The sequence below is a fragment of the Trachemys scripta genome, chromosome 4 (assembly GCF_013100865.1).
Source record: "Trachemys scripta elegans isolate TJP31775 chromosome 4, CAS_Tse_1.0, whole genome shotgun sequence".
Classification (NCBI taxonomy): Eukaryota; Metazoa; Chordata; order Testudines; family Emydidae; genus Trachemys; species Trachemys scripta.
In genome coordinates, this window is record NC_048301.1 from 89,561,746 (window position 1) to 89,586,792 (window position 25,047).

The window sequence follows — 25,047 nt, forward strand, 5'->3', positions numbered from 1 at the left end:
TGAGTGAACTGAGTTTCTAAAAATGGAGCCTCCTGACTGAGCAACATGGGAAACTTCAAGTTCTTAATTGTTTTGGACACGGGGAACATGAGTCCCAAGGTTCCTCACAAACCTAAGAAGCCCACAGGGCTACCCCTTTTCTACATCGATCTTCTATACACTCTCAACACAACCCCAGAATTAATTACATGGGTTTTCTTTTTTGAACCTGATATAAAAACGCAATGCAAAATTTGTCAGCATTCAAATCCTGGCTTCTGGCCCACTGGAACAAGAGGGTTAATTAACAAGTCACATAGACTGGTAATATCCAGTAGGAAGCATGGCTCAAAAAGCTGCCCATTTTTCTGGCAATAAAGAAAATAAAGACAGTAATTCTTGGAACATTAATTAACCCCCAGTATTGGTAATTACCATAAGATGAGAGTCTGCCAGCCTTGCATTAACATAAGTTGTTGCAAGTTGCTTTTGAATGGTACAGTAATGCCCAAGATACTGTGAATAAATGCTAACATTAGAGTTTTAGGACTCAAGCCCTATATCCAACAAATGCTTTTAACAGATCTTCACTCTCACTGGTTGCTTGACCAGAAGAAATTCATTTCATACAAACAAAAAAGCCAAGGAGGCATTCCACTGAGCAAGCACTTTCTTTACTCATCTTACAAATAATCTCCTGTATTCACCAACAATTTCCTAAATGAGTAGAACTGTGAGGAGAATTAAAAAAAACCCTAAGAGCCCTTGTACTCTTTGCCACCTAAGCTGGAAATAACAGAGTGGTGATTTAAAAAAAAAAAAAAGGCAAAAAAGAGCTCTGTAATAGACAGGACACTGATGACCAATTTTAAATTGAATTACACAGCCTGCTAATTTTTATGATGAGATAAAATTTCTTTGGACACTACACACTAAAATCTACACAGTGCTTTCTCCCCCACAGCCCCAACGCTCTGTTCCAAGCAACTCCTCCTCCTCTGAAACAATTGTTTTTACTAAGCAGGAACGTAATGCTCTACTAACCAAAAGACTTTTTAAAAAAAATTAAGTACTGTTAATATGGTGCAGTGAAAGATTCAGTAGAGAGGTTTACATCTATGTAGTTTGTAGTTTGTTTATTTTTGAGGCAATGCTTAATTTGGAAGCTATATATAAATCAATGGTATACAAAGAGAACATGCTTTAGGACTGCTTTTCAGTGAAATCATTTCCAGACTGAGTTTTGTAGCAGTGTAGCAGAAAAACCTGACAGCAATGTTTGTGGAACTCATCTTTCTGTTTGAGTGGCTTGGGTTTTTCTCATGGCTGTTTCCTGCAATGCTCTTACTTTGTTATATTTTAAAAGGGATTTTTTTGAGGGGTGAGGAGGTGACTTGTGATTATTTAGTGCATTTGTTTTGGTTGTGGTTTGAGTAACTATCCCAGCTTTAAGTAAGGGCAGCCCTAACAAGCAGATCCAATAAATCACATAGGAATTACTGATATGAAAAGTCACAACCAAAAATTGTAGAATATTTTCCAGTGCTCCCCTGCTCCTTTCTTTCAATGAAAATTACCAAATTAACTTATTGAAGTGGTTTCTTTATATTAAGTCTCTCTGGAGATGTTGTCCTTTCTGAAAATAAGATTAACCTCAGCCAAGTATTCTGTTTTCAGATGTCATCCTAAAATTTACATTGATTTGTTTTAAGATGGATTTCCATACTAATGCTTGGTAGTACACCTCTACTCCGATATAATGCGACCCGATATAACACGAATTCTGATATAACGTGGTAAAGCAGTGCTCCAGGGGTGGGGCGGGGCTGCACACTCCGGCAGATCAAAGCAAGTTGGATATAACGTGGTATCACCTATAACGTGGTAAGATTTTTTGGCTCCCGGGGACAGCGTTCTATCGGGGTAGAGGTGTATCTGAGTTGTACAGGTTGCATTACAGTATATTTCCAATGCGTTACTCTGATTGCAGAGGTGACAGACAAAAAGGACCAAGGTTCCTTCAACAGACAATAAAAAATACATGCAGTTCCTTGAGACTTTTTTTTAAGTTTCCGGAGGGGGGTGGGAGGGAGATCAGATACATATAAAAGTTTAACACACTTACATTTATCCACATGGAGAATTTCCACTGAAGTCAATGGAATTTTTGCATGCAAATCAATGGCAGGAAAATGGTCTCTTCTACTATATTTACAAAGTTATACTTTCAGGGTACTGTTTTCTACATAGCATATAGCAAGAATTTCAGCTGACACACAAAGTAGTAAAATAAAATATCAGGAAAGAACTGGAATGAATATGGCACGGAGAAAGAATTTTACATTTGTGCTTTGAATTTCTTTATAAATTGCTAGATGAAGGGGGAAATATAGTTCCTTATTTTATGATACCAAGTGCTTATTGGTATATTTACCCATACTTTATAAACATATCAAGATGTGACATTCACACTTGTTTTTATTCTCCTGAGAAAGGAAGACAGGTTTTTATTCCAGAGAAGTTGTATAAATAAAACTGAACATAGATTAAATTGGGGATTTTAAAAAATTTATGCCACAGTTTAAAATGATGTTAAACACATTACAAGTTAGGACACAATTAAAGATGAGATTGGACTCTCAAACAAAGATACACAGATTTTTACAAGAAGCAAAACAGGATAATCCTTTTAAAAGAAGTTTAATAAATACCCAAGAGATTTTTAAAAAGAATGAATTTCATGCTTCTGAAACTGAGCAGCTAACAGCAGGTGCTGGTAGGCAGACACTGTACAAGTTTGCCTATACAGCTTTGTCAATGCACCTCAAGACCTCTACTTACCATCTCACTTCTGAACTATGCTGCAGCAATCAGCTAATTTGGCTGGATCCTGAAATCCTCGCTTAAGCAAAGAGATCACAGAAAGCCTTTTCCAGCTCCCATTGGCCCCAAGAAAGCAGAACTTATCCCAATGCATAATGGAAGAGTCCTACACTATTAGAAGTCAGTCACTGAAGACGTAGCTTTTTCTAAAATGAGACTAACAAACTTTTCTGGAGCTTTCTTCTCTCCTCCCAGAGCAGCAGTGCAGAACTCAAACACTCTTAAGAGGATTTAAATCAGAACAACATTTTCTTTCAATTGCAACTATTGAATGCATTCAAAATTTGTTAGAAGAGCTAAGTGCAGCAATATGGTATTTTATAGTTAGTCACTTAATTATTCATTCTGGATGTAAGGAACAGAGCATGTTTAAAACAAGTTCCAGATGGTAAGAGCAGAAAGTAGAAATAAATCAAAATTTATAAAAATAAAAAATTTGTTTTCTGTTGCCATAATTTAATCTATAATATTTTGAAACTGCCTTTAGATTTTAAATTATCTCAGAGCATTTTGCATTAATAGTCTTCTGAATTTTTGGCAATTTGGAGTTTATTGGGTTGTTTTTCATAAATAATCAAATGTGTTTATATTAGTTACATATCAAACACTGACCGAATTCTTATTACAAAAGATAATATTTAAAAAGGAATACAATGAAATGAAGTCCTGAAAGGTCAAATGTTTGATCACAGTGAATTTATTATCTTAAATGTACCTAAATATGTGAGAGGCGCTGCATGCCTTTCTCAGAAAAAAATTCCCATTTACTATTCCTACGTAAGTAGAGGATTGGGCTCAGAGATGATCCAAGTGTGCAACTATAATGAGAAAATAATGAAGGAGGAACCTAACCAAAAAGGTATAAAGAGATGGTTGGGAAGAAGAGCAAAGGAACCAGCTCTCCCTGCCCTTTTCTCTCCCCCCTCTCCTAAAAGTAAAGTGACCAGAAGAACTATTCAGGAATGTAACCCTGAATGTTGGATTTTTTTAACAGTGATAAGAAAATGTTCCCAATCTCATTATATTGTTTTATTCCATTTGTCTGCTTCAGAATAAGTTTGGTTTTTACGAAGCAAACACTATAATGGCAGACATCCAATCTACAACTGTGGGATACACTTTTAGATATCGACAAGGGCTCATGTGGACAAGCTAAGGGTGGATTAGAACAAATCATCTGTTCATACTTCCGACAGCAACACCACGTTATCATAGCTCTTCCAGCTTTATCATCTACTCTACATAACAGTCAACAGTTTCATTTGAAGCTGCCACTTTCATTAACTTAATCAAATGTCACATACCAACATAACCCACAGTAACTTTTTTGCTTAGCGTAAAACAAGCCTTAACAGAACTACCACCAATACACAAATAAGCACAATGTAACCAGCCAATCACCAAATTTAAATATACATGTCCTCTGCTTTTATTTCTTTCACTAACATATTGGACAAACTAAATATACTGCATATAAAGACAAAATTCTTCTTTCATTTACACCGGTGCATTTCTACTGAAGTCAACAAAGATGACACTGGTGTAACTAGAAGAATTTGACCCTAATCCAAAAATCAGACTTGCCTCACTATGTCACATTATTCACATGTTTCCTCAGCTTACCTATATCATGCAGCAGCAATAGAAAGAGAAAACCCTAAAGGTACGTCTACACTGTACACCCATTACATCAATGTGTAGAGTACATTCGCTGCACGCCCCACAGCATGGGTATAAACAGAAGCATAGATGGTGAGGCACTTCTTAGGTGAGTAAAGACACACCTGATCTCTGTGGGTATGTACCCTACACAGCCCTCTACACAACCAAGCAGTGCCTCCCCCATCTACACTGCTAAAAACAATTATGTACGGTCCTGCTGTCTCCCCGTTGCCAAAGTCCTTTCCTGCTGCCTCCCTCCTGCCAAATCCTTTCACTGATGCATGCAACTACATGTCTCAGTGTGGATGCAGTTGCTTTTCATTGCAGCATGTAGCTACACATACCCTACATGCTGCCACCAGCAGTGTGCAGTGTAGATGTACCCTAAGAGGAACACTATTGACAATGAACATATAAGATGAAAGGAGAGCATAAAATAATCATTTTGCCCCTCCCAAACATTTCAGAAACAGGTTTCAGAGTAGCAGCCGTGTTAGTCTCTAAGGTGCCACAAGTACTCCTGTTCTTATTTCAGAAACAGTGAGTCAAATTTTCAATTTTCAGTTATAGTGATGTATATTTGTGGTAACTCCATCAACTTCACAGGAGTTATTCCAGATTGAAATCACAGTTGCCACAGACCATAATTCAGCCCGACTCATCGAACCTGCACACCCCATGGGGGAGTTTTGTCTAAGTAAGAACAGAACAAGCATTTCGGGAAATAAGTAGCAGTAGCAATTATTTGTAAAAAAAAGTGGTTGAAGAACTTCAGCTGGTGTAGAAACAGATCCTGCAAACAGTACCTCAGTCATGGTACTATTGAAATTGATGCAGACTATTCATGTGAGCAAGGGTTTAAGGGTTTGCAAAATCAGGCCCTGTCTGACAGGATAAATATACCTTCAGTCATTACAGATATATATTATGTAAATTCAGCCTTGCTTTCTCTTTACTTTTGCATTCATGACTTATTCAGTCACTTCCCAGCACATGGGAAAGGACATACTGAATATCGTCAACTATGCTATAATTACATATTCTTCTGTTTAATTTTCCATATATGACTCAATGTGAAGGGAAGGGGAAAATGCTCACTGTAATAGAATAATAGACTAAGTATATTTGGAAAGAAGTATATTAGCCAAAGCCTAATATCTTAATTCTTCTCCAGCATATAATGCTGTGTTTACTGCAAGGTCAGTTAAGTTACTATAAGGGATTTTTAATGAAAACAATTATAAATTTAAAATAACTGTGTTTAAAGCATTTAACAGCCACTAAGGTCAAGTGATTACAGCAGTTACAAGACCCGTGGGACATGTTCACACCAAAACAAAGTGAATAAATTACCTCAGCTGGCATGTGTAATCACTAAGTGACCACAGAGGCTATTCAGTGCACAAGCCCAGAAGAGTTTCATGCAAAACCAATAATGAAAATTTATCAGTCAAGGGAAAAAAGCATAAGAATTAGCAAAAGCTATGTATGCTATAGACTACATAACTATAGGGAGCAGAAGACATGATGTGGAAGGCAGAGTTTGATGAATGGTGGACCAAGGCTGAAAAACACAACAGGCACAGGAAGAAGAGCTGACATTAATGAAACAAGTTTGGAGAGAGAATATCTTCTATTGCAGTGTTTCTCAACCTTTTTGATACCAGGGACTGGCTTGCTGCTTTCCTAAACTGTGCAGTGAGATCTCAGGGACCGGCACTGGTCCATGGACCAGTCATTGAGAAACACTGTTATATTGGACCAATTTCTGTTGGTGAGAGAACCTGAAGAAAAGCTCTGTGTAGGCTTGAAAGCTTCTCTCTCTCTCACCAACAGAAACAGGTCAAAAAAAAGATATTACCGTACCCAACTTGTCTCTCTAATATCCTGGGACCAACACAGCTACAACACTGTGACAGCATACCCCATAAGGCTTTATGGGGGGGGGCGAGTGCTTATAAATGTATGTATGACATAACTGGAATATGTTTTGTGCTGCCTGTGCCATGTAATATATCTCCATAAAGGTTATGGTCTACTATATCTATTCATCCTATTTGTACAGATATATCATTTTCTACTTGAGGTTAAGAATATGGGCTGTATGCTTACTTGGTTTCTAAGTAAGCTTTGTGAGGCATTTGGTCAGCTTCTTTAGGAAGGAATTCACCAGGTTAAGTACCTGATCAGGAAACACTTGGGGAACAATGCATCTTGGAATGCTCCAATCCACATAAGAAGTCTTCCTGGAGACATGCAAGATACCATGTGAACAATGGCTTCGGCCTGTAAAGACTGAGTCATGCAGGGACATGTGACTTGCCCAGGTGAATCCAAAACTCCATCTTGGAACTAGACTTTGCATAGGAGGGAGGAGGGGGGTCACCACCCACAAGAGAGAGTCTATTTAAACCCATGGGAGACCCCTCCATTTTGTCTTCAGCTGGCTAAGGAAGGAGCCTCTCCACCCCCACTCCCCCAAGATACTTGAAGGGAACTGGAACAAATGACAGTAACTACAGGAGGTGTGAGTGATTGCTGGACCCAGGCTAAAAGGAGATTAGCCTGTAAAAGGGAGCATTCTGGAACTGGTGAGGAACTTATCTGTATTTAGTTTGATTAGACATAGATTTGCACATTTTATTTTATTTTATTTTGCTTGGTAACTTACTTTGTTCTGTCTGTTACTACTTGGAATCACTTAAATCCTACTGTCTGTATTTAATAAAATCACTTTTTATTTAATAATTTACTCAGAGTATGTATTAATACCTGGGGGGAGCAAACAACTGTGCATCTCTCTCTATCAGTGTTATAGAGGGCGAACAATTTATGAGTTTGCCCTGCATAAGCTTTATACAGGGTAAAACAGATTTATCTGGGTTTAGACCCCACTGGGAGTTGGGCATCTGAGTGCTAAAGACAAGCACACTTCTGTGAGCTGTTTTCAGGTAAACTTGCAGCTTTGGGGCAAGTGATTCAGACCCTGGGTCTGTGTTGGAGCAGACGGGAGTGTCTGGCTCAGCAAGACAGGGTGCTGGAGTCCTGAGCTGGCAGGGAAAACAGGAGCAGGGGTAGTCTTTGCACATCAGGTGGCAGCTCCCAAGGGGGTTTCTGTGATCCAACCCATCACAAACACCACTGCATATATTAATGACGCAGATAGGTAGGACCCAAACCTAAATACCTTATGCAGCCAAAACACCCACTGAGTCCAGCAGGCATTTCAGGTGCACAAAAATTAAGAGAGTCATAAGGCAAAACGAAGGACTCAGTCCTGCATACAAAACTCTTAATCAAGTAAAAATGGGGTAGGATATTAATCTCTTGACTTTGGCTTAGGTTTTTCTGCCAAAAGGGTGTGTTTTTATAATGGGACAACCAATGTACATTAGCAATCCCTCTAAAATCCTCATGGAGCAAGGCCCTGTAGTTTTACCACAAGATAAATTAGACCAGGTCAACCACAGGTGGGAGTATACTGTTGACCTGACCTAGCTACCTTGCAGTGAAAACTACAGGTGGCTGGTTTCACACCAGGATTTTACAGCAGAATCACTAACCTGCGTTAGCAATCCTGCTGTACAAAACCCTTTTCTGCGATATACCCATAGGCTTTGATGGGAATTCTGTGTGCAGAAAGGTTTTGGGAACAGGCCCTAACAGACAGGATGGGATGAATAGCTAAGACAGAATGAGAGACAAAAGGAATACCATTGTGCAGAAGTGAGAATAAATCTTAAGAATAGGAAACAGAAGATGATTTGCTCACCTCTAACATATGTAGATATTTCTATGCCCCCATTACTACACTATCTGAGCATCTCACTATTTTTATTATATTTCTCCTTACAACACTTTTATGAGATAGGGCAGTGATATTATCCCCATTTTACAGATGGCGAACTGAGGCTCAGACTGACTAAGGGAGTTAGATGCCTAACTCCCGTTGAAGCCATTAGTAGTTAAGTGCTTAAATGCCTTTAAAATTCTGGCCCCAAGTGACTTGCTTAAAGTCACACTGCTCTAATTCCAGGAGAGGAGAAGCAACAGATCCACACTGGCAGGGCATGTAATGGAGGAGTGCCACCTATATGGAATACCCACCACCACCACCACCACCTCACCCTATACAAGCACCTTTGCGGATGCTCGCTATAGAGATGGAGAGCAGCAGGCGGGGCAGTGCTCAGGGCATGGCCTTTCTCCATGGTTTCATGGTGATATTTTTCACAGTAGCCACAGAGGGGAGAGGTGGCTACACACTAGGCAGGAGAGATGTGTTGCCCAGTCACTCTTCCCCCACCTTCTTCCATAGGGCCATTCAGTTCTTCTATGCACTGCGTAAATAAAGGGGAGTGTACAGGCACGTCCCAAGGAGAGTAGGGAAATTTCATCACTGTGAGGTATGACAGAAAGCAAGACAACAGATCACCTAAAAGAAAGTTAAGAATAACTGCAACCATTATATGGTGGGGAAAAAATCATTTGCAGCCTCATTCTAATATGCAAGCAGAGTGGCAGGTATTGTTTTGTGTATGAAGTTACAGGTGGACTCTATGGACTACCAAAACCAGAAAGAAATACACTAGAGATCTCCTTTAAACATGCGAGGGAAATATAGATGTGCAAGGGCAAATCATATGCCTAAGATTTCTCATATGCTCTCACTGCTCAAGACTACAGAATCTGGCCTATTAGACATATACGCCACACCAACCTCTACCAGCCCTGTGTGTGTGTGTGTGTGTCTGTGTGTGTATACACATATACACACATATACAAACACACACACACACATATATATATACTAAAAAATCCCTTAAATAAATATTGGAGGCTGGAACGTATCTATTCAGTGAATGATAACATATGTAATTAATGTTAACCACAGAGCAATATGAATAAAGGTACTAAGCTATACACATGTAACTCCTGCACACATATACTAAGCATGTACACGAGGGGCTTATGTGATGAAATCGAATTATAATAATTAATTGTCAAAAAAAGGGGTATCAATATGGAACAATGAAAAAATTTACTTGTGCTGGCTTCCGGCAGCGCAGATTGGCATCTTCAAATAAAGTGCTGTATCTCAGCACTATTCTTATCAAGATACCACTATGGTATTTTGGAGTAATGACTCAATATTTAGACACTGCACTGAGCTCCATCCATGGTGGATACTTGGGTCTATGGGCTCAGGACAGCAAATCCTTCCAAGAGCAGCCTGCCACACAAGGGGTCTGAAGACTGAACCGTCTTTAACAACAGTGCTTCCTACTTCCCTAGTGGGACTGGCTCGTTTGGGGGGGGGGGGGAGCATATTCAATCTCTTTTGAAACCATGTATCCCCTGCATACGTCTGTGCATATGGACTCCAGTTTTGACAGGCCTTTGTGGAGGCTGCACAAAAAGTGATGGCTCTTTGTATGCTCCTCCTCCTATACTCCCACATAAGCTCCTGTCACAATCTGACCCTGTACTAACACTGTTGCAGAAAGGGATGTGTTTTGAACCATTTGAATACACTAGGACTTTCTAATCATAAGGGTGGTGAGGCATAATTACAGCAGGGTGGCTCTGAGGAATACTAGAAGCCATTGTAACCAGTATACAACAGCCAGAGGAGGGGCAAATATTCTTAAAATGAGACAAAGAACTATGAGACATTGAAAGCAAGTGGGGGAAAGGGAGTAAGAAAGTATAAATGCACAAGACAGGGAGAGGAAAAGCAAGGAGGAGGGTGAGAAAGGCAAAGGATGTGGAAGGAAAGCTCTTTTGTTTCTTTTTATGAACCAAAATAAAAGTCCTCTCTCATCTCCCTAAGAGCCAAGAGAATCCAATGGGATTTAATGATGCTATTAACGGCCTTTAGAGACGCGGTCATCACACAGCAGCAGCTGAAAGAGAGTGCAATGACTGGGGCACAGTGCAATGACTCAGCCATGGTTTTAAAAGCTTTTATATAATGCTGCAGATTTATTTTGGAAAGGAAGAGATTTTGGAAGACCTGCTTGCTCTGTTGGGCCATCCTAGCATCTTTAATACCCCTAGTGCAAACAGTGACATGGCAACACATAACTGGCCGCATGATGTCGTATGTAACAATGATGCCTGGCACATGGGAAAATCCATTCTCCTGAGTATAACCTACTCGCTGCAACCTGCCCCATTCTTAGGGAGCTGCTGTTATTCTCTTAATGACCCACCAGTATCAACTGATCACTAGGACACACCTGGCAAATTCACCAGTGCAATAGGTGCTTCCATCTGGGAAATTCCAGAGCATAGCAGGAGTCGGCAGTCAAAGAGTTAAAATGGCAGCCCTCCTTTATCTGAAAGGTGCACTCAATTCAGTAATCACAACCACATACTGTGTAGTACAACCCTTTGAAACTGCCCCTACCAGTGGTGGCAAAAGGGTTTTTTTGGCTGCAGACCCAGAGTTACAGAAATGCCAGCTGCCAGTGGGACGTACTGTGTGCACACATCCAGTCCCACCCTTACAGTGTACACTGCCGCATAGCTCCTGTACCCTTGCCTTGGAATGACAGAGGTCCCACTCCCAAGATAATGCAGTGATAAAGCAAAATATCTCAATTCATCTTTAATTAACACGATCATATTAGACAGAGCACATCACATAGGAACAACTGAAGCAGGGGTTGTGGAGGTGGGGTCTCCAAGTGCTTTAATTCAATTAGAAAGCAGTGAGTGACACTTGGACAGAAAAGGTTAATTGGGGTCACCAAAATGCAATAATTCCTTACCTAACCAGTCATTAAACTTCTTAACCTCGGAGGGCAGTCCCAGCTCGGTGAAATCGCCTGTGTGGAGAAGGATGTCCCCATAAGGCATCTGGATGCCATCTGTTCTGGAGTGTGTGTCTGAGACGCAGACAAATCGCGTGTGGCCCGTTGGTTTTGGAGTGTCATATGGGATAGGGTCGACCCTAAAGCAGACACATAACAGAGCCCATAACAGTTACATGGGTTACAACCCTCACATGCATTACTTTAAATATGAACATAAATCTATAGACACAAAGTGCTTAGGGAGAAAACTGTGGAAGATCAGAAATGTCCTGTTGTCTAGGACTCCATAATGCAGCAGCATGAACAACCCAAAAGGTAAACACTTTCCTGACAGGAAAACAAGACCGTCAAAAATTATACATGATATGGCCTGCCCAGCACCAAGTCCTGATATTAACAGCAATGAAGAAATCAGAGAACATGGATTCTAGAGATGTATAATCCAGTCAGACCTTTTTCACTCAACCAATAGCAGGGGTCGGCAACCTGTCAGAAGTGGTGTCCGAGTCTTCATTTATTCATTCTGATTTAAGGTTTCACATGCCAGTAATACATTTGAACGTTTTTAGAAGGTCTCTTTCTATAAGTCTATAATATATAACTAAACTATTGTTGTATGTAAAGTAAATAAGGTTTTTAAAATGTTTAAGAAGCTTCATTTAAAATTAAATTAAAATGCAGAGCCCCCTGGACCGGTGGCCAGGACCCGAGCAGTATGAGTGCCACTGAAAATCAGCTCTCGTGCCACCTTTGGCATGCGTGCCATAGGTTGCCTACCCCTGCAATAGATGCTACCACATATCTTATTAAATGACCAAGTGCATGGGCCATTAAATAACCTCACTGCCAGCTGGGCCAGAATAGTTTCCTAATAGGCTCGATCCTGCAAGAGACTGAGCAACAGGATTTCAGTCAAGCTAAGCACTAAGCTACATGCTTAATGTTAAACACATGAATAGCTCCACTGACTTCAGTAGGACCAGCCACATGCATACAGATAAGCACACGCTTAAGTGCTTTGCTGGTGCTCAATACCTTGCAGGATGGAACTGAATGAAAGGAAAAAAGGTGAACAGCCAGCATAAGAATAAAATTGATTTGTTTTTAAAAAATGCCTTCCGTTTTAGTAATGTGATGTGTTATCTGTAAGAGAAATAAGACAATTAATAAGAAAACATAAAGCCTAGTAGCGTTCCTCTTTATTTTTTTTTAAATAGGCATATATATCTATTTATGTCCTGAGCTGTGTGGCGACCTCCACGCATAGTTCCAAATTCTTTGTTGGTGTAAATTGGCAGAACATCGTTGAAGTCTACGGGGTGGTGCCAGTTTATGCTGGCTGAGAATTTGAACCACACAGTGAAAATGTCACAAGAAGAACTGATAAATAACAGAACTATGTAATATAAAACAAGATACATAGAACAATATCCCACAAGATCATATCCAGAAAGTATGTAACGGAACATTCTACTGAGTCACATACTATATGGAGCCAAAGGATCTTGTACAGAACTCTGAAGATTTTTAGATCTTTATTCTCACTATTGCTTCCTAATCCAGACTCAGGTGACGTGTGATGTAAAGTGTGGGTTTGTGTGTTCATTAGCTGTCCCTCCCCATCCTCAGTGAAGTCTAAGATCAGTGTAATCTAGGGAAAGTTGCAGCAGTGTAACTATGCTGATGTAAACCGCTATCTTTGATACTTAAATAGTCCCCATCACTGAGTGAATTTAGACTCACAACAGCCCTGTGAGTTAGGGAAGTGCTATTACCCTACTTTACAGGCACAGCGATTAAGTGACTTGCCCGCAGTCACACAGGAAGTCTGTGACAGATTAAAGTATTGAATAGGTGTCCTTCAAGTCCTGGAGTACTACCCCAACCACTGGACAGAGCATATCCTTCCTTTCTTAAAGGGAACAAACCATCCCAGTGCAAAACGGGGCACGTACTAGTGCAACTTACCCTGACAACCTATTGGGATAAACTTCAGTACCGCAAACCTCATTTTACACTGGTGCAGCCTATCTACACTTGGGGCTTGCACTACCGGTAGCATAAATACATTAGTGCAAAAGACAAACTGCTGTATAGACAGGGCCTTAATGGAAGAATACCCTAGCTAGTATTTTTTTTACTACCAAGAATTTATTTACTTTATCTCATATACTACAAAACATTTCCTGAATAGTGCCCAAGAGCTACAAAGATGGGTGTGCTAGGAATGGATAGATCACATTGCTACACACTGAAGCACAATCATAAATAACTAGGCCTAAACCACAGTTCACTTGTCATATAAATGAATCGAGTTTTTGTTGCATTTGTTCACTGATTTGCTAATTTGTAAAATTCAGTCATTCATAAAGTACCCCCCAGGTTCTGGTGCAAATCAGTGAGGTTCAATTGTATTTAGTTGAATTTATTTGCCTGGTCTTTATTTTGCAAGTTGAATGAGGTGGGAAGGAGCTGTTTGGTATGTAACTTGGACTTGTTCCTGTATTTTTTTTTAGTACTGCAAATATTTGTTTTCCCAAAAAATAAAATAATGAGCAGATTGTATGATTATATGGCCCTGTAGCAGGGTGGACACCTGCTCCTGCCTGGAAGGGTCTGAGATAGCCCAGGGAGTAGGCAGTGTGAAGGCTGAGCTGATTAGGGGAAGTGGCTGCAGCTGGGGCCATGCCCCAAACAGCTTCAGCAGGCCCTATAAAGGCTGGGAGCCAGGCGCTCAGGCCAGAGTCTCTTTCTGAGTGCAGAGAGAGAAGGGCCCGGCTTAGGGTTACCATATTTAAAAAATAAAAAAAGAGGACACTCCACTGGCCCTAGCCCCGCCCCTTTCCCACCCCGGCTCCGCCCCTTCACCACCCCTGCCCCAACTCCGCCCTTTTCCCACCCCTTCCCCAAAGTCCCCACCTAACTCCCCCTCCTCCCTCCCAGCCACGCGAAAAGGGCTGCCCGAGCGCTATTGGCTTTACGGTTTGCCAGGCAACCTCCAGACCCTGCGCCCCCGAGGGCAGCTGGAGCCCGGGAGGGGAAGCACCCAGCCGGGGGCGCAGGGTCTGGAGGCTGCCCGGCAAACCATGAAGCCAGTAGCACTCGGGCTTCGGGCAGCCCCCTTGACTCCGGGCCCCAGCCGCCGGCCGGGCACTTCTCCTCCCCGGCTCCAGCTGCTCTGCTCCGGCGGTGCAGGGTCCGGAGGCACGGGGGCTGCCCGAAGGCGGTAGCGCTGGCTCGGGCAGCTTGGCTCTTAAACAGAGCCGAAGTCTGAGTCCGGGGAGGAGCAGAGCAGCCGCGGGAGAGGAAGTGCCCGGCCGGTATTTTTCCTGGACATGTTCGGCTTTTTGGCAATTCCCCCCGGATGGGGGTTTGATTGCCAAAAAGCCGGACATGTCCGGGAAAAACTGGACATATGGTAACCCTAGCCTGGCTGCAGGAAGCTAGACATAGGGTACCTGTAGTGGAGAAGGGCTGGGGACAGGCTGAGGAGCTGGGGAGCTCCAGCCTGGATAGCCCCAGGCTGCGGCCTAGCGGAAGGCCAAGTGGTACTGGGGGTCGCAGAGGGTAGCCCAGGGCTAGGCCAAGGCAGCAGGTTCAAACCCGCCTTGCCAGTGATGAGTGGCCTATACTGCAGTCTGCCCCAAGGAGTGGGGGCTAGTTGGTGACTGGCAGTGGCCTAGGGCTGAGGCAAGGTGGGGCTAGTGGGTGGGGGTACCCTGGGGGGGGGAGACCCAGATCTGTGGGATACTGCCAGGGGACAGCGACCCAGAGCAAGGGGTACCAGGGGTCCTGGGAGGGACACAGGGGCCAGAAGTAGGGACAAGGCGGATCACCGGCCTGCAGAGGGCGCTCCAGATGCTGGACGAGCTGATTCCCCGGAGTAACCAGTAGGGGGCGCCGCAGGGGTGAGTCCGGACCCTTACAGGCCCATATAACTGGTTATCACCGTGGGTTTAATTGGAAACCCAAAAAGAAATCCTAACTCCAACAAACAATTAATGGGTTTTTCGCCACAAGGGTTAGAAATTAATAACGCTTTTACCACAGAGAAAATTCACTAATCCACTGAGATCACACTGGCAACGTGGGCAGAACTGTGATTATAAGCAATAGTGCTTTCTTATTTGGCATCTTCCTTCCCATTACTGAGGCTAAATTGAAAACTTTGAGATATATATTACCAAGTAAATACATGGGTCTCTGCAGCTACAGTCTTATCAACATCTCTTCTTCTAGGAATGTTTCCCCCAGACAATACAAGAAATGAACTTCTGCTTTCATTGCTGTAGCATACTTTGTTCGGGTATGTCTGCATTAGAGATGAATAGCATCATCGGATCTTGTGGCATCCACTTTTGCTTGTAAACATTTTTCCCTGCTCCCTCCAGCTCATTCCCAAACATGCTGGTTGTTTCAAGATCTGCTCTGCTACAGGCAATCCCATCAAAGCATATTATTGGAGACTGGCTTATGGTTATTTTCTATGCATGCAATAACTAACCCAAAGAGCATAACAAAATCCAAATTCATTATGAGCCTTTCTTCTCTTTGTGAGTACTATAATGTTGCTGCATAGCTTTTCCTCTGGATTGGCGCTTAATTTCCTCGGTTATTAAGCAATGCTAGTTTACTAAATATCTGAAACTAAACCACTGCAGGTTCTTATACCCAGCCCATCAGATCACCTGACAAGCTGAATATTTCAACATCCTCTTCCACCAACAGAGGCTTAGGAAAGATGGTGTATTGCTAGCCCTGGCAGCTGAAGTTCTCTATTTATCCACAGCTACAGCACAAGCCGCAGCAATGCAAACTCCCCCTGCATCACAATGCCAATGAAACTCTCAACTAACTCCTTGAGTAAGAAACTCATCACACTCCATATCCATTCAGTCCTTGGTCTGTCCACTGATGTGCATACTTGTTCATTAGGATCTGCACTGAAACCACTTCACACTAGCCACTCAGGGCATGTCTACACTGAGACAAAAAAAGGCTGTAGCTGGCCCAGGTCAGCTGAGTCAGGTTTACACGGCTTGGGCTCCAGGGCTGTAAAACTGCTGTGTAGATATTCGGGCTCAGGCTGGATCCTGAGCTCTAAGAACTTGCGAGGGTGAGGGATCTTTTATTCCTGTGTAGACATACCCTCAATGGCCATAGGATAACAGATTTCAGGCTGGGATTTTTAAAGGAACCAAGGGAGTCGTATCCAATTCACAGTGAAATCCAATGGGAGAGGGTATCAGAGGGGTAGCCGTGTTAGTCTGAATCTGTAAAAAGCAACAGAGGGTCCTGTGGCACCTTTGAGACTAACAGGAGTATTGGGAGCATAAGCTTTCGTGGGTAAGAACCTCACTTCTTCAGATGCAAGTCATGGGAGAGGGGCATTTAATTCCTTAATTCCTTAATTAATCACTACCAACCTGAGCCATATTAGAACCAAGGACTGAAAGGAGAAAGGCTCTGTTTTCCTTTATCAATTCCTTGAACCACTCAGCACCCTGTCCCCAGGTTTTGAATAAAAAGATCCCAGCTGGCAGAATAAAACACCTTGAAGATTATTCCACTGTCACATCTGGAAGGGGAGAAGGAATGGCAAACACATTTCCAATTTTGTGAAATACAGCCTGACACTGCATGATTTTACTGGGCAGCCATAGCTTTCTTTTAACAAAAATAAATAAAGCATATTATTTTTTTCACATGTGCATCTGTTTTGATTAATATGGTAACCAGGTAATACAAAGCACTGTGTGTGACCAAAAGCAGCACGTATTCACACCCTACACACTACTGTAGTAATATTTATACAAAATATGCCTTGTGAGGTATCATTTGAAAACTAACACATTGATCATCAATATTCTTGTGTAATGTATGTATGAAATGCATATTAAGAGTTATGAGCATAAGATGAAATTATGAGTACAACCTGTGGAGTGGGTCAGCCAGTTTCTCAAAGACAAAGGACCAGCTGACTCTACTAGCCAGCTGTTATCAAAGTTGACTGGCAATCACCTGTCAAGTGGCCATTCTTTGGCAATGGAGGGGGCAGGAAAAGATCGAGCTGCATTTCAGAATAATAATATGGGACCTCTTTCACCACAAGACTCCATGTCTTCTTCCTCCCAGCGGGAATGAACTTAACTAGTGGTAACCCTCAGGAAAATGCCTTTCAAAAGGGTGAGTGGACTATAAAAGTGAGAGGCAAAAATACCCCAGGATCTCTCTCTTTCTCTCTCTCATCAATTATACCTAAAACAACAAAGGAACTGGCCCTTTGACTTTGCGGGCAGCTCCTGACCTGAGAATTTGTTGCTGGGAACATGTGGTAAGGATTTTACCTTGAACCAAGTCTAGCTTGCTAAATGTTAGCTACTAGGAAGCATTTTATCTTTATTTTTCTTGTAACCATAATACCTTATATTTGTGCTCACTTAAAATCTCTCTCTCTCTGTAATTAAATAAACTTGTTTTATTTTTAATCTAAACTAATCCAGTGCTGTGTTTAAAATGAACTGTTTGGTAACTCCAGTTAAAAGTATCAAATTGTTGAATATTGACCCTTTACTGGGGCAATGGACCTTTAATATCTGAACTGTCCAGGGAAAGGCAAGGAAAAGGTTTTGGGAAAATTTGGGACTAGGAGTCACTTTGCAAGTAGTAAGCAAAGCTGATAAAAGCCGGAGTTATGACTGGAGTGTTGCTGCTGAGGTCAGAGTTGCTGGACCAGGGTTGCAGCTATACACAGACTCAGGGTGTGACCTGCCTACTGGTAGGCTGCTTGTGAGCAGCCCTGGTTGGAAGGTACAACAGCAAAGCATTGAGAGGCACCCAAAGGTGCGGGGCAGCCGGTGACACAACCCCTCACCAGTCTGGACTGCATCCCAGAATGTGACACTAGGGTAAAAATTTTAAAGCACCTAGATGACATACGAGCCTACGCCGCATTTTCAAAATGAATCTAAGTGACTTAGATGCTTTTCACATTTTTTTCCTGAGAATTCTAGAGTGCTCTATGCCCAATTAATGATATCCCATTAGATACCTGACCATCAAATGCTTTCTAAGATTAAGAAAAGTAATGGTAAATTCTGCACACTCTGGGGTAACACATATGCGAAATAAAAACTATGACAACACATTTTACGAATCAGAAGCAATAGGGGGTATGTATATTATGCATAGACCCTGCCCCCCAAAACAACTGCCCAATTTAAAATAAGGTGCTTTTACCGTCAGCTTTCCAGCTCTAACCTCCTGCCCTATAGAAGACCCCTTGTCTAAAGGCTCCTCATTACACTAATATATTAGCTTGAGAAGTGTGGAAATGAGCAGAGTTGTGGGTGGATGGGTCCATCACCATCTATATAAAGCTACCTAAGCCAATATGGCAGCCCTGAGCAAAGCACAGTAGCTTATGGAACTACATTGACAAAAGGCCACACGGGGGCCAGGAGAGCTAGGTGTCAGCGTAGAGGCAGGTCTTCAGCCTGCCACAACGTACGTTGCAGCAGGTGAGACTAGCTTCCACAGTACTAATGCAGCTGACTAGATATTCTGTGGTGGCTTCATTTACATTTTAAAAATTAATGTGTTACTGAAAATGAAAATAAATACTGCAATCATTGCAACATCCCCTGTGTAATGATTTTCATATTAAATTTATTTTGCATTGTTTCTAAATTTTCAGTTTGGGATATGCCACAAATATTTTAGTGACAATGCACAACTGCGCTGCAGAAGTTATCAAGGGGGAAAGCTAGAGGTTTTGGCAGCTAGATGGGAGACGATTGGAGCCTTTGGCACATGGGGAGGCATGAGACATTGAACAGTGGGATAAGTACATTAGCTGGATGTTTCTACTCAGTAGTGAAATAGTTAATGTTGACATGTAGTCATCTCTCGATTTCAGACCAACGTCTCACTGAAATGAAATGGGGCAGTCCAGATTTCTGAGAGCTAGTGTTGCAGGCTCTCTGCAGAATGAGGGGCAGAGAGCACGGCATCAGTTAACTTTGAAAACAGAACCATATGTATCTTCACTACCAGGAAGGCTGTCTTCCCGCCCCTTTTGGTGTGTGGAGAAGCCAATCCCCAAATCCCCTCCCCACCAATTATGGAAGATTTCCTGGGACGCTGCAACTTCTGCCTGGCAGAACTTCCAGTCTTCTCACTGGGAATACCCCACATAGAGAATCATGCAGGTAGGTAAAACATTTACACACATCACACACACAAATTTTATTTGTCCTATCAGGCATTTTTTAACACAAATTTTAGCAGCAATATTATTGTGTACAGTCTACTGCTCTTAAACTGCCTTTGTTGGTTTTGCTACAGGGGATCAACTTTGGGGCCACCATAAAGGATCTTGAAATTTTACCCTTTTCCAGATCTGCTGGCTGTGGAAATGGATATTGGCCATGCCTCTATTATATGTTATGTGTCACCAAACAATTTTTTTTTCTAGATGAGTTTCTCCACTGGAGTAGGTCTACATCTGAATTTTTAGTCGTGCTTTAAACACATTAATTAATATATGTTAATTAATGCAATTGTAAATTCTGGTGTAGACCAAAACCATTTGTTACTAGTCAATCTTAACTGTAGGCTACAGCAACAAAAAATAGAGCCTAGCAATCAGCAACACACATTTGTCTCCTGGTACAAACATTTGTGTAATATCTATACTAGAATTTACAATGGTGTTAGTTAATATGTGCTAAGCATTTGTTAAAAGGCAACTAAAAAATTCAAAAATGTCACCTTCGTTCGCAAAAGTAACGTTCACACATGTTTCTGTGGGTCATTTAGAGGGGTAATAAGTTAAATATCATATATTAAAACACAGCTGTGTTATTAATATTAAGTAAACATTTTAATCAATTACTTTTCACCATTCATACTTTTCACCACTAGTGGTGATGAATTGGGTTTGTTTTTATACTTTACTGTCCTCTTACAGAGCCCCCTGTTACCCCTATTTCAAATTTTGTAAATTAAACACTGCAGTAAAATCAGTACACTCAGAAATCCTCCCTCCCCCCTCAAAAGGAGCAGTACAAATATTTCCAGCAAATGCACTTAAAACAAGTTTGGTTCTAAGTGCTGATACCTCCTCTCCTCGTCTATGGCTTTAAGAAAACATATTTGTACTTAAAATGGATATAACCAAAAGAACAGATTTCCCAGAACATCGCCCCTTTCTCTGTGGGCATGAGATTGCACACACATGTGCACATACATGGGGTTTATGAAAAAATAAAAGGAGGACATTTCTGTGAAAGCGGCTTCTTAAAATATTGACTACACATCATCAGGGTTTCCAACTCTTGTGATTTTTATCATGAGTATCGTTATATTTGTTAATTTTCTTAAAGCCCCAGTGCTGGAGTCTATAATTATGTGAGACTCACAGCTTTTATGTAAAAAAAAAAATGAGTATGTTTCTAGCTCTCCTGGTGCAGAGAAATGCATGAAAATATGACTTGAGTGCACCCTAAAGACTCGGAAATCAAAAGGCAAATAAAAAATACCAACATTTTTTATTTATTTTAAATCTCATAATTATGCCAATTTTGTGATGTGGGGAGGCCTGATTTATAATTTTGGAATGCTTTTGGGTTGCAATGTTGCATTATGGTCAAATTCTGAATAAATACCTCCAATGGGTGCACATGCACATTATTTTGGAAGCAACACTTCAGCATCTGCGTTTAAAAACTGGATCCAAAATATTACGATCATTTTTCAAATGAGTGTAATTGTAAATTGACATGAACTGTCTCACAGGGGTGTACCGGAGAAAACACACCAGTAAATGGCACATCCCTCCAAAACTAAAAATTGGGTAAGGGTATGAACATTTTTTGGCAGTTGTGAATACTGAGGGGAAAATAGCTTAAATGACATAGATTCCAATCCCCCAGTTATCAGATCTGTGGACAGGGAGAAAAGGTTAGCAACACAAACAGCTAGTTCTTATTAAAAAGGAGTTGTGATCCACTAGTATGCTCCAGAAACCTTACGTTTATCATACAGGACACCTACTTCCAAAATGATCTGAATAATACTGCTGAGTAAGAATTTGGGGTCCCGAATTCATTCTACTGACCTCAGGGATTATGTCATTTCACCAAGTTAAATAAGAATTTCCTAAGAAACCTTCTGCAGAATTTTTTTAAAAATTGTCTTAATATAATAAAAAGATTGGACAATGGACTAACTTTTCAATATTTATAATTGTTGCTCCCAACCTTGAAATGGGAACTACAAGCACTTTGGTAAATGGACAGGCAGGTTGTCTGGTAACTTCTCTAAATGTATCCATTACTGAAAGGAAGACTAGTTAGTAAGCAACTTCGTACAGCACTAACTCTCAGTGTATCACAACCGATAACTTGACATCTCCAGCAAGAGAATATACTGACAGTGAGAATATACACTGGAAAATGACATCATGTTAGAACGTGTTAACTGACATATTACATAGTAGCACTCACTATACACAAGACTGTTGTGTATGAAATCATGTTAGCTGTTTGTAGCCAGGCTGCTAGATCCAGATTAACAAATATTCAACATCATGTTCATTAACAGATGTTATAACATGATGCCAGTTCCCACTGTAGACAAGCCCCAAAGACACTTGTTTTCCACCTGTCTAGCAAAAGAAGCACACCAGGGTAATAACACCTTTCTTATTCTTATTACCAGATACTAGATTTACACATATGTCTAAGAACAGATTATCACCAAATGTTTAAAACATTAGTTTTCATTCCAAAATCTTTATGCACTTGTTACTTCCATTGAAATCTATAGGAGTTTTCTGTGGGACTGTAAAATGGAGCCCTAAGTGTATTTGAGAGAGGTGATATTTGTGACCCAATGCAAAGCCTTTGAAAAAACTGCTTTTACCAAACTGTAACAAGACTCTGTGCACGAATTTCTACTCATGCCAGTGTTTCCAACAATTATCGTTGCAGGAAAATTTCGGATCCTGTAATCATAGGAACCAACTCCATGAGTGCTCCAGAGAACACCCACGGGAAAAAAATGGTGGGTGCTGAGAAGCCAGCTCCTCTCCTTCCGCCAGCAGCCCCACCAATCAATGCCTCCCTGTACCTCCCAGCGCCTCCTACCTGCTGCAGATCAGCCTTTTTTGTGGTATGAAAGCGGCGCTGGTGGAGGGAGGGAGGAATGAGTGTGGGGCATGCTTGGGGGAAGGGGCGGAAAAGGGCAGGATGAGAAGGGGGAGGATTGTAGCGGGGGTGGGAAGAGGTGGGGTGAGGGCTTGGGAGGGAGAAGGGGTGGAGTGGGGACAGGAAGAGGTGGAGGGGGGTGGGGCCTCAGGCAGACCTGGGTGGGGTCAAGCACCCCCTGGCACATTAGAAATTCAGCACCTCTGTCTGTAATACAGTTTATGGAGCTGCTTACTCCCTGGGATAGTTGTGAGGTACTAATTCTATTGGGTCTGTTTCTAATGCCATTTACACCAGCATAAATTTGGAATAACTCCATTATAGCCAATGCAGTTATTCTAGATTTAGACAGGTGTGAGATCAGAATCAGACTCATAATTTCAGTAAAAATGTGTATTTGTTCCATATAACATATTTTAAAGTAGGAAGAAAAGGTTAGAGACGAATTCTGCTCTTGTTTGTGCCACCCCACAATGACCTCAGTAGGGCCACATAAATGCAATTGTAGAATTTGGCCTTTAAGTTTTAACACGCCTAATTTTGATGCTGCCCTTATCCCCCTTACCTTTTTAGAGGTCTATTGTAGTAGCCCTCTTAAGGCTCATACCTGGTCTTAGATGTACATGATTACCACTGAAACACATCCTAGGATAGAATTAGATCCCAAGTACAAGAAAATATAATGGCTCAATGACTGGAATTGAGGGGTGTTCTAATGTCCTCTGGATATGCAGTGCAGAATCCTAAAACTTGATTTTCCTCACATTTTAAAAAACATCTCCATATTTCTAAAAGATCATGTCAAAAACAGGGGAAACTATCAGTTAAAAAGAGGTTATCAGATACGATCAGATTCATCTCTCTTTCCATGGAACTTAAATAGATTATGACAAAAAAACTACAAGACAATTGCTGTGCCCCCTCAAGAAGAGGAGGTTACTCAACTTGTACAGAAGAATGATGGATCTTCAAGAGCTATGGATACACCACTGTAGGTATATGTGCATCCCTGTGCTTCTCATCCGAGACCTTTGGTAGCTGGGTCTGTTCGGCCTGCACATGCGCTCTCCCCTTCTCGTGCTCTGCTTCGAGGCTATTTATTGCTGTGTGGGCGAACCACCCTGAGTTCCTTCTCTACTTCAGAGTCCATATCAAGAATTCAGAAGTAGAAGAGAGGATGGCGGAGCACCCATGGAGAGACACTTCTTGAAGAACCATCGTTACTGGACAAGGTGAGTAATTTCCTCTTCTTCTTCAAGTAGTATCCCTATGGGTGCTGCACTGTAGGTGATTCCAAAGCAGTATCCCTAATGGGAGGTTGGGGCTTCAGAGTCAAGTCTGTTATGGATGGTAATACTGCGGAGCTGAAGCTAGCGTCGGAAGCAGAGTCCCAGTAATCGCATAGTGTTCTGCAAAGATATGTATAGATGCCCAGGTGGCTGCTTGACAGATTTGCGAGATGGTAACATTTTTGAGGAAGGTGACAGAGGAGGAAACCAACCTCATGGAGCGTGTGTGAATTCCAGATGGAGGTACTATATCGTGACCATTTCCCCTGAGTCATGAGATTATTGAGGTGTGTACCTCAATCCAAGAGGGATGCATCCTTTCTGAGAAGCAAAGTTGGGGGGGGGGAGGCTGAGTGAACGGGACCCCCTTACACACATTTTACAGGGTATTTCCACCAATTCAGGGAGTGTCTGACCCTGGAAGGCATCAAGAGAGGTTCATCTAACCTGTCTTTCTTTAGCCTGTAAACCAAGATGAACCACATCTGCAAACACCTCATGGGTAGCCTGGCATGAGATATGATGAACATACCGGCCATTATGTGCCCCAGAAGCTGATGGCAATGTCTGGCCGAAGTTTGAGGGCTGGTTTGAACTATCTCTAAGTGTGGTAGGCTGTGAAATCTATGTTATGGAAGGAGCACCCTCGCTTGCAGTGAGTCAAGGTTGGCTCCTATAAACTCCAAACATTGTACTGGACTTAAACTCAATTTTTGGATGTTGAGGTGCAGGTCTAGGTTCATGAATACATGCATAGTTCTGTGGGTGAATGGTAGGGCTTCTTCAAAGGAGCAGGCCTTCAGGAGACAGTTATCTAAGTATGGGCAGATCATGATCCCCTGGGTACATAGGTGAGCCACTACTATGGAAAGGACCTTGGAGAATACTCTGGGAGCCGACAAGAGGCCAAAGGGGAATACTCTGTACTTGTAATGTCCTGATCTAGAGGAAATATGGGGACTTTGTCTGTGAGACGGTAGGATCGATGTGTGGAAATATGCATCTTGGAGGTTGAGGGCCGAGAACCAATCTCCCTGTTCCTGAGATGAAATAATCGCTGCTAGTGTGACCATCATGAATTTTTGGGCCTTGACATATTTGTTCAGTGCCCTGAGGTCCAGTATGGGTCTCCAACTTCTCTTTTTCTTGGGGATCAGGAAATATTGAGAATAAAAAACCTTTGCCACGGAGATGCAGAGGGAT

General features: G+C 41.8%; 1 protein-coding gene across 2 annotated transcripts in view; it reads right to left on the reverse strand.

Annotated features, from left to right (window-relative positions):
* The window catches only part of MPPED2 (metallophosphoesterase domain containing 2), a 128,957-nt gene that overhangs the window by 71,029 nt on the left and 32,881 nt on the right, over positions 1–25,047 (reverse strand). For both annotated transcript variants that reach the window (XM_034769877.1, XM_034769878.1), the window contains exon 3: positions 11,301–11,482. In XM_034769877.1, coding sequence (XP_034625768.1) covers positions 11,301–11,482 — 182 coding nt within the window. The remainder of the gene's footprint in view (positions 1–11,300; positions 11,483–25,047) is intronic.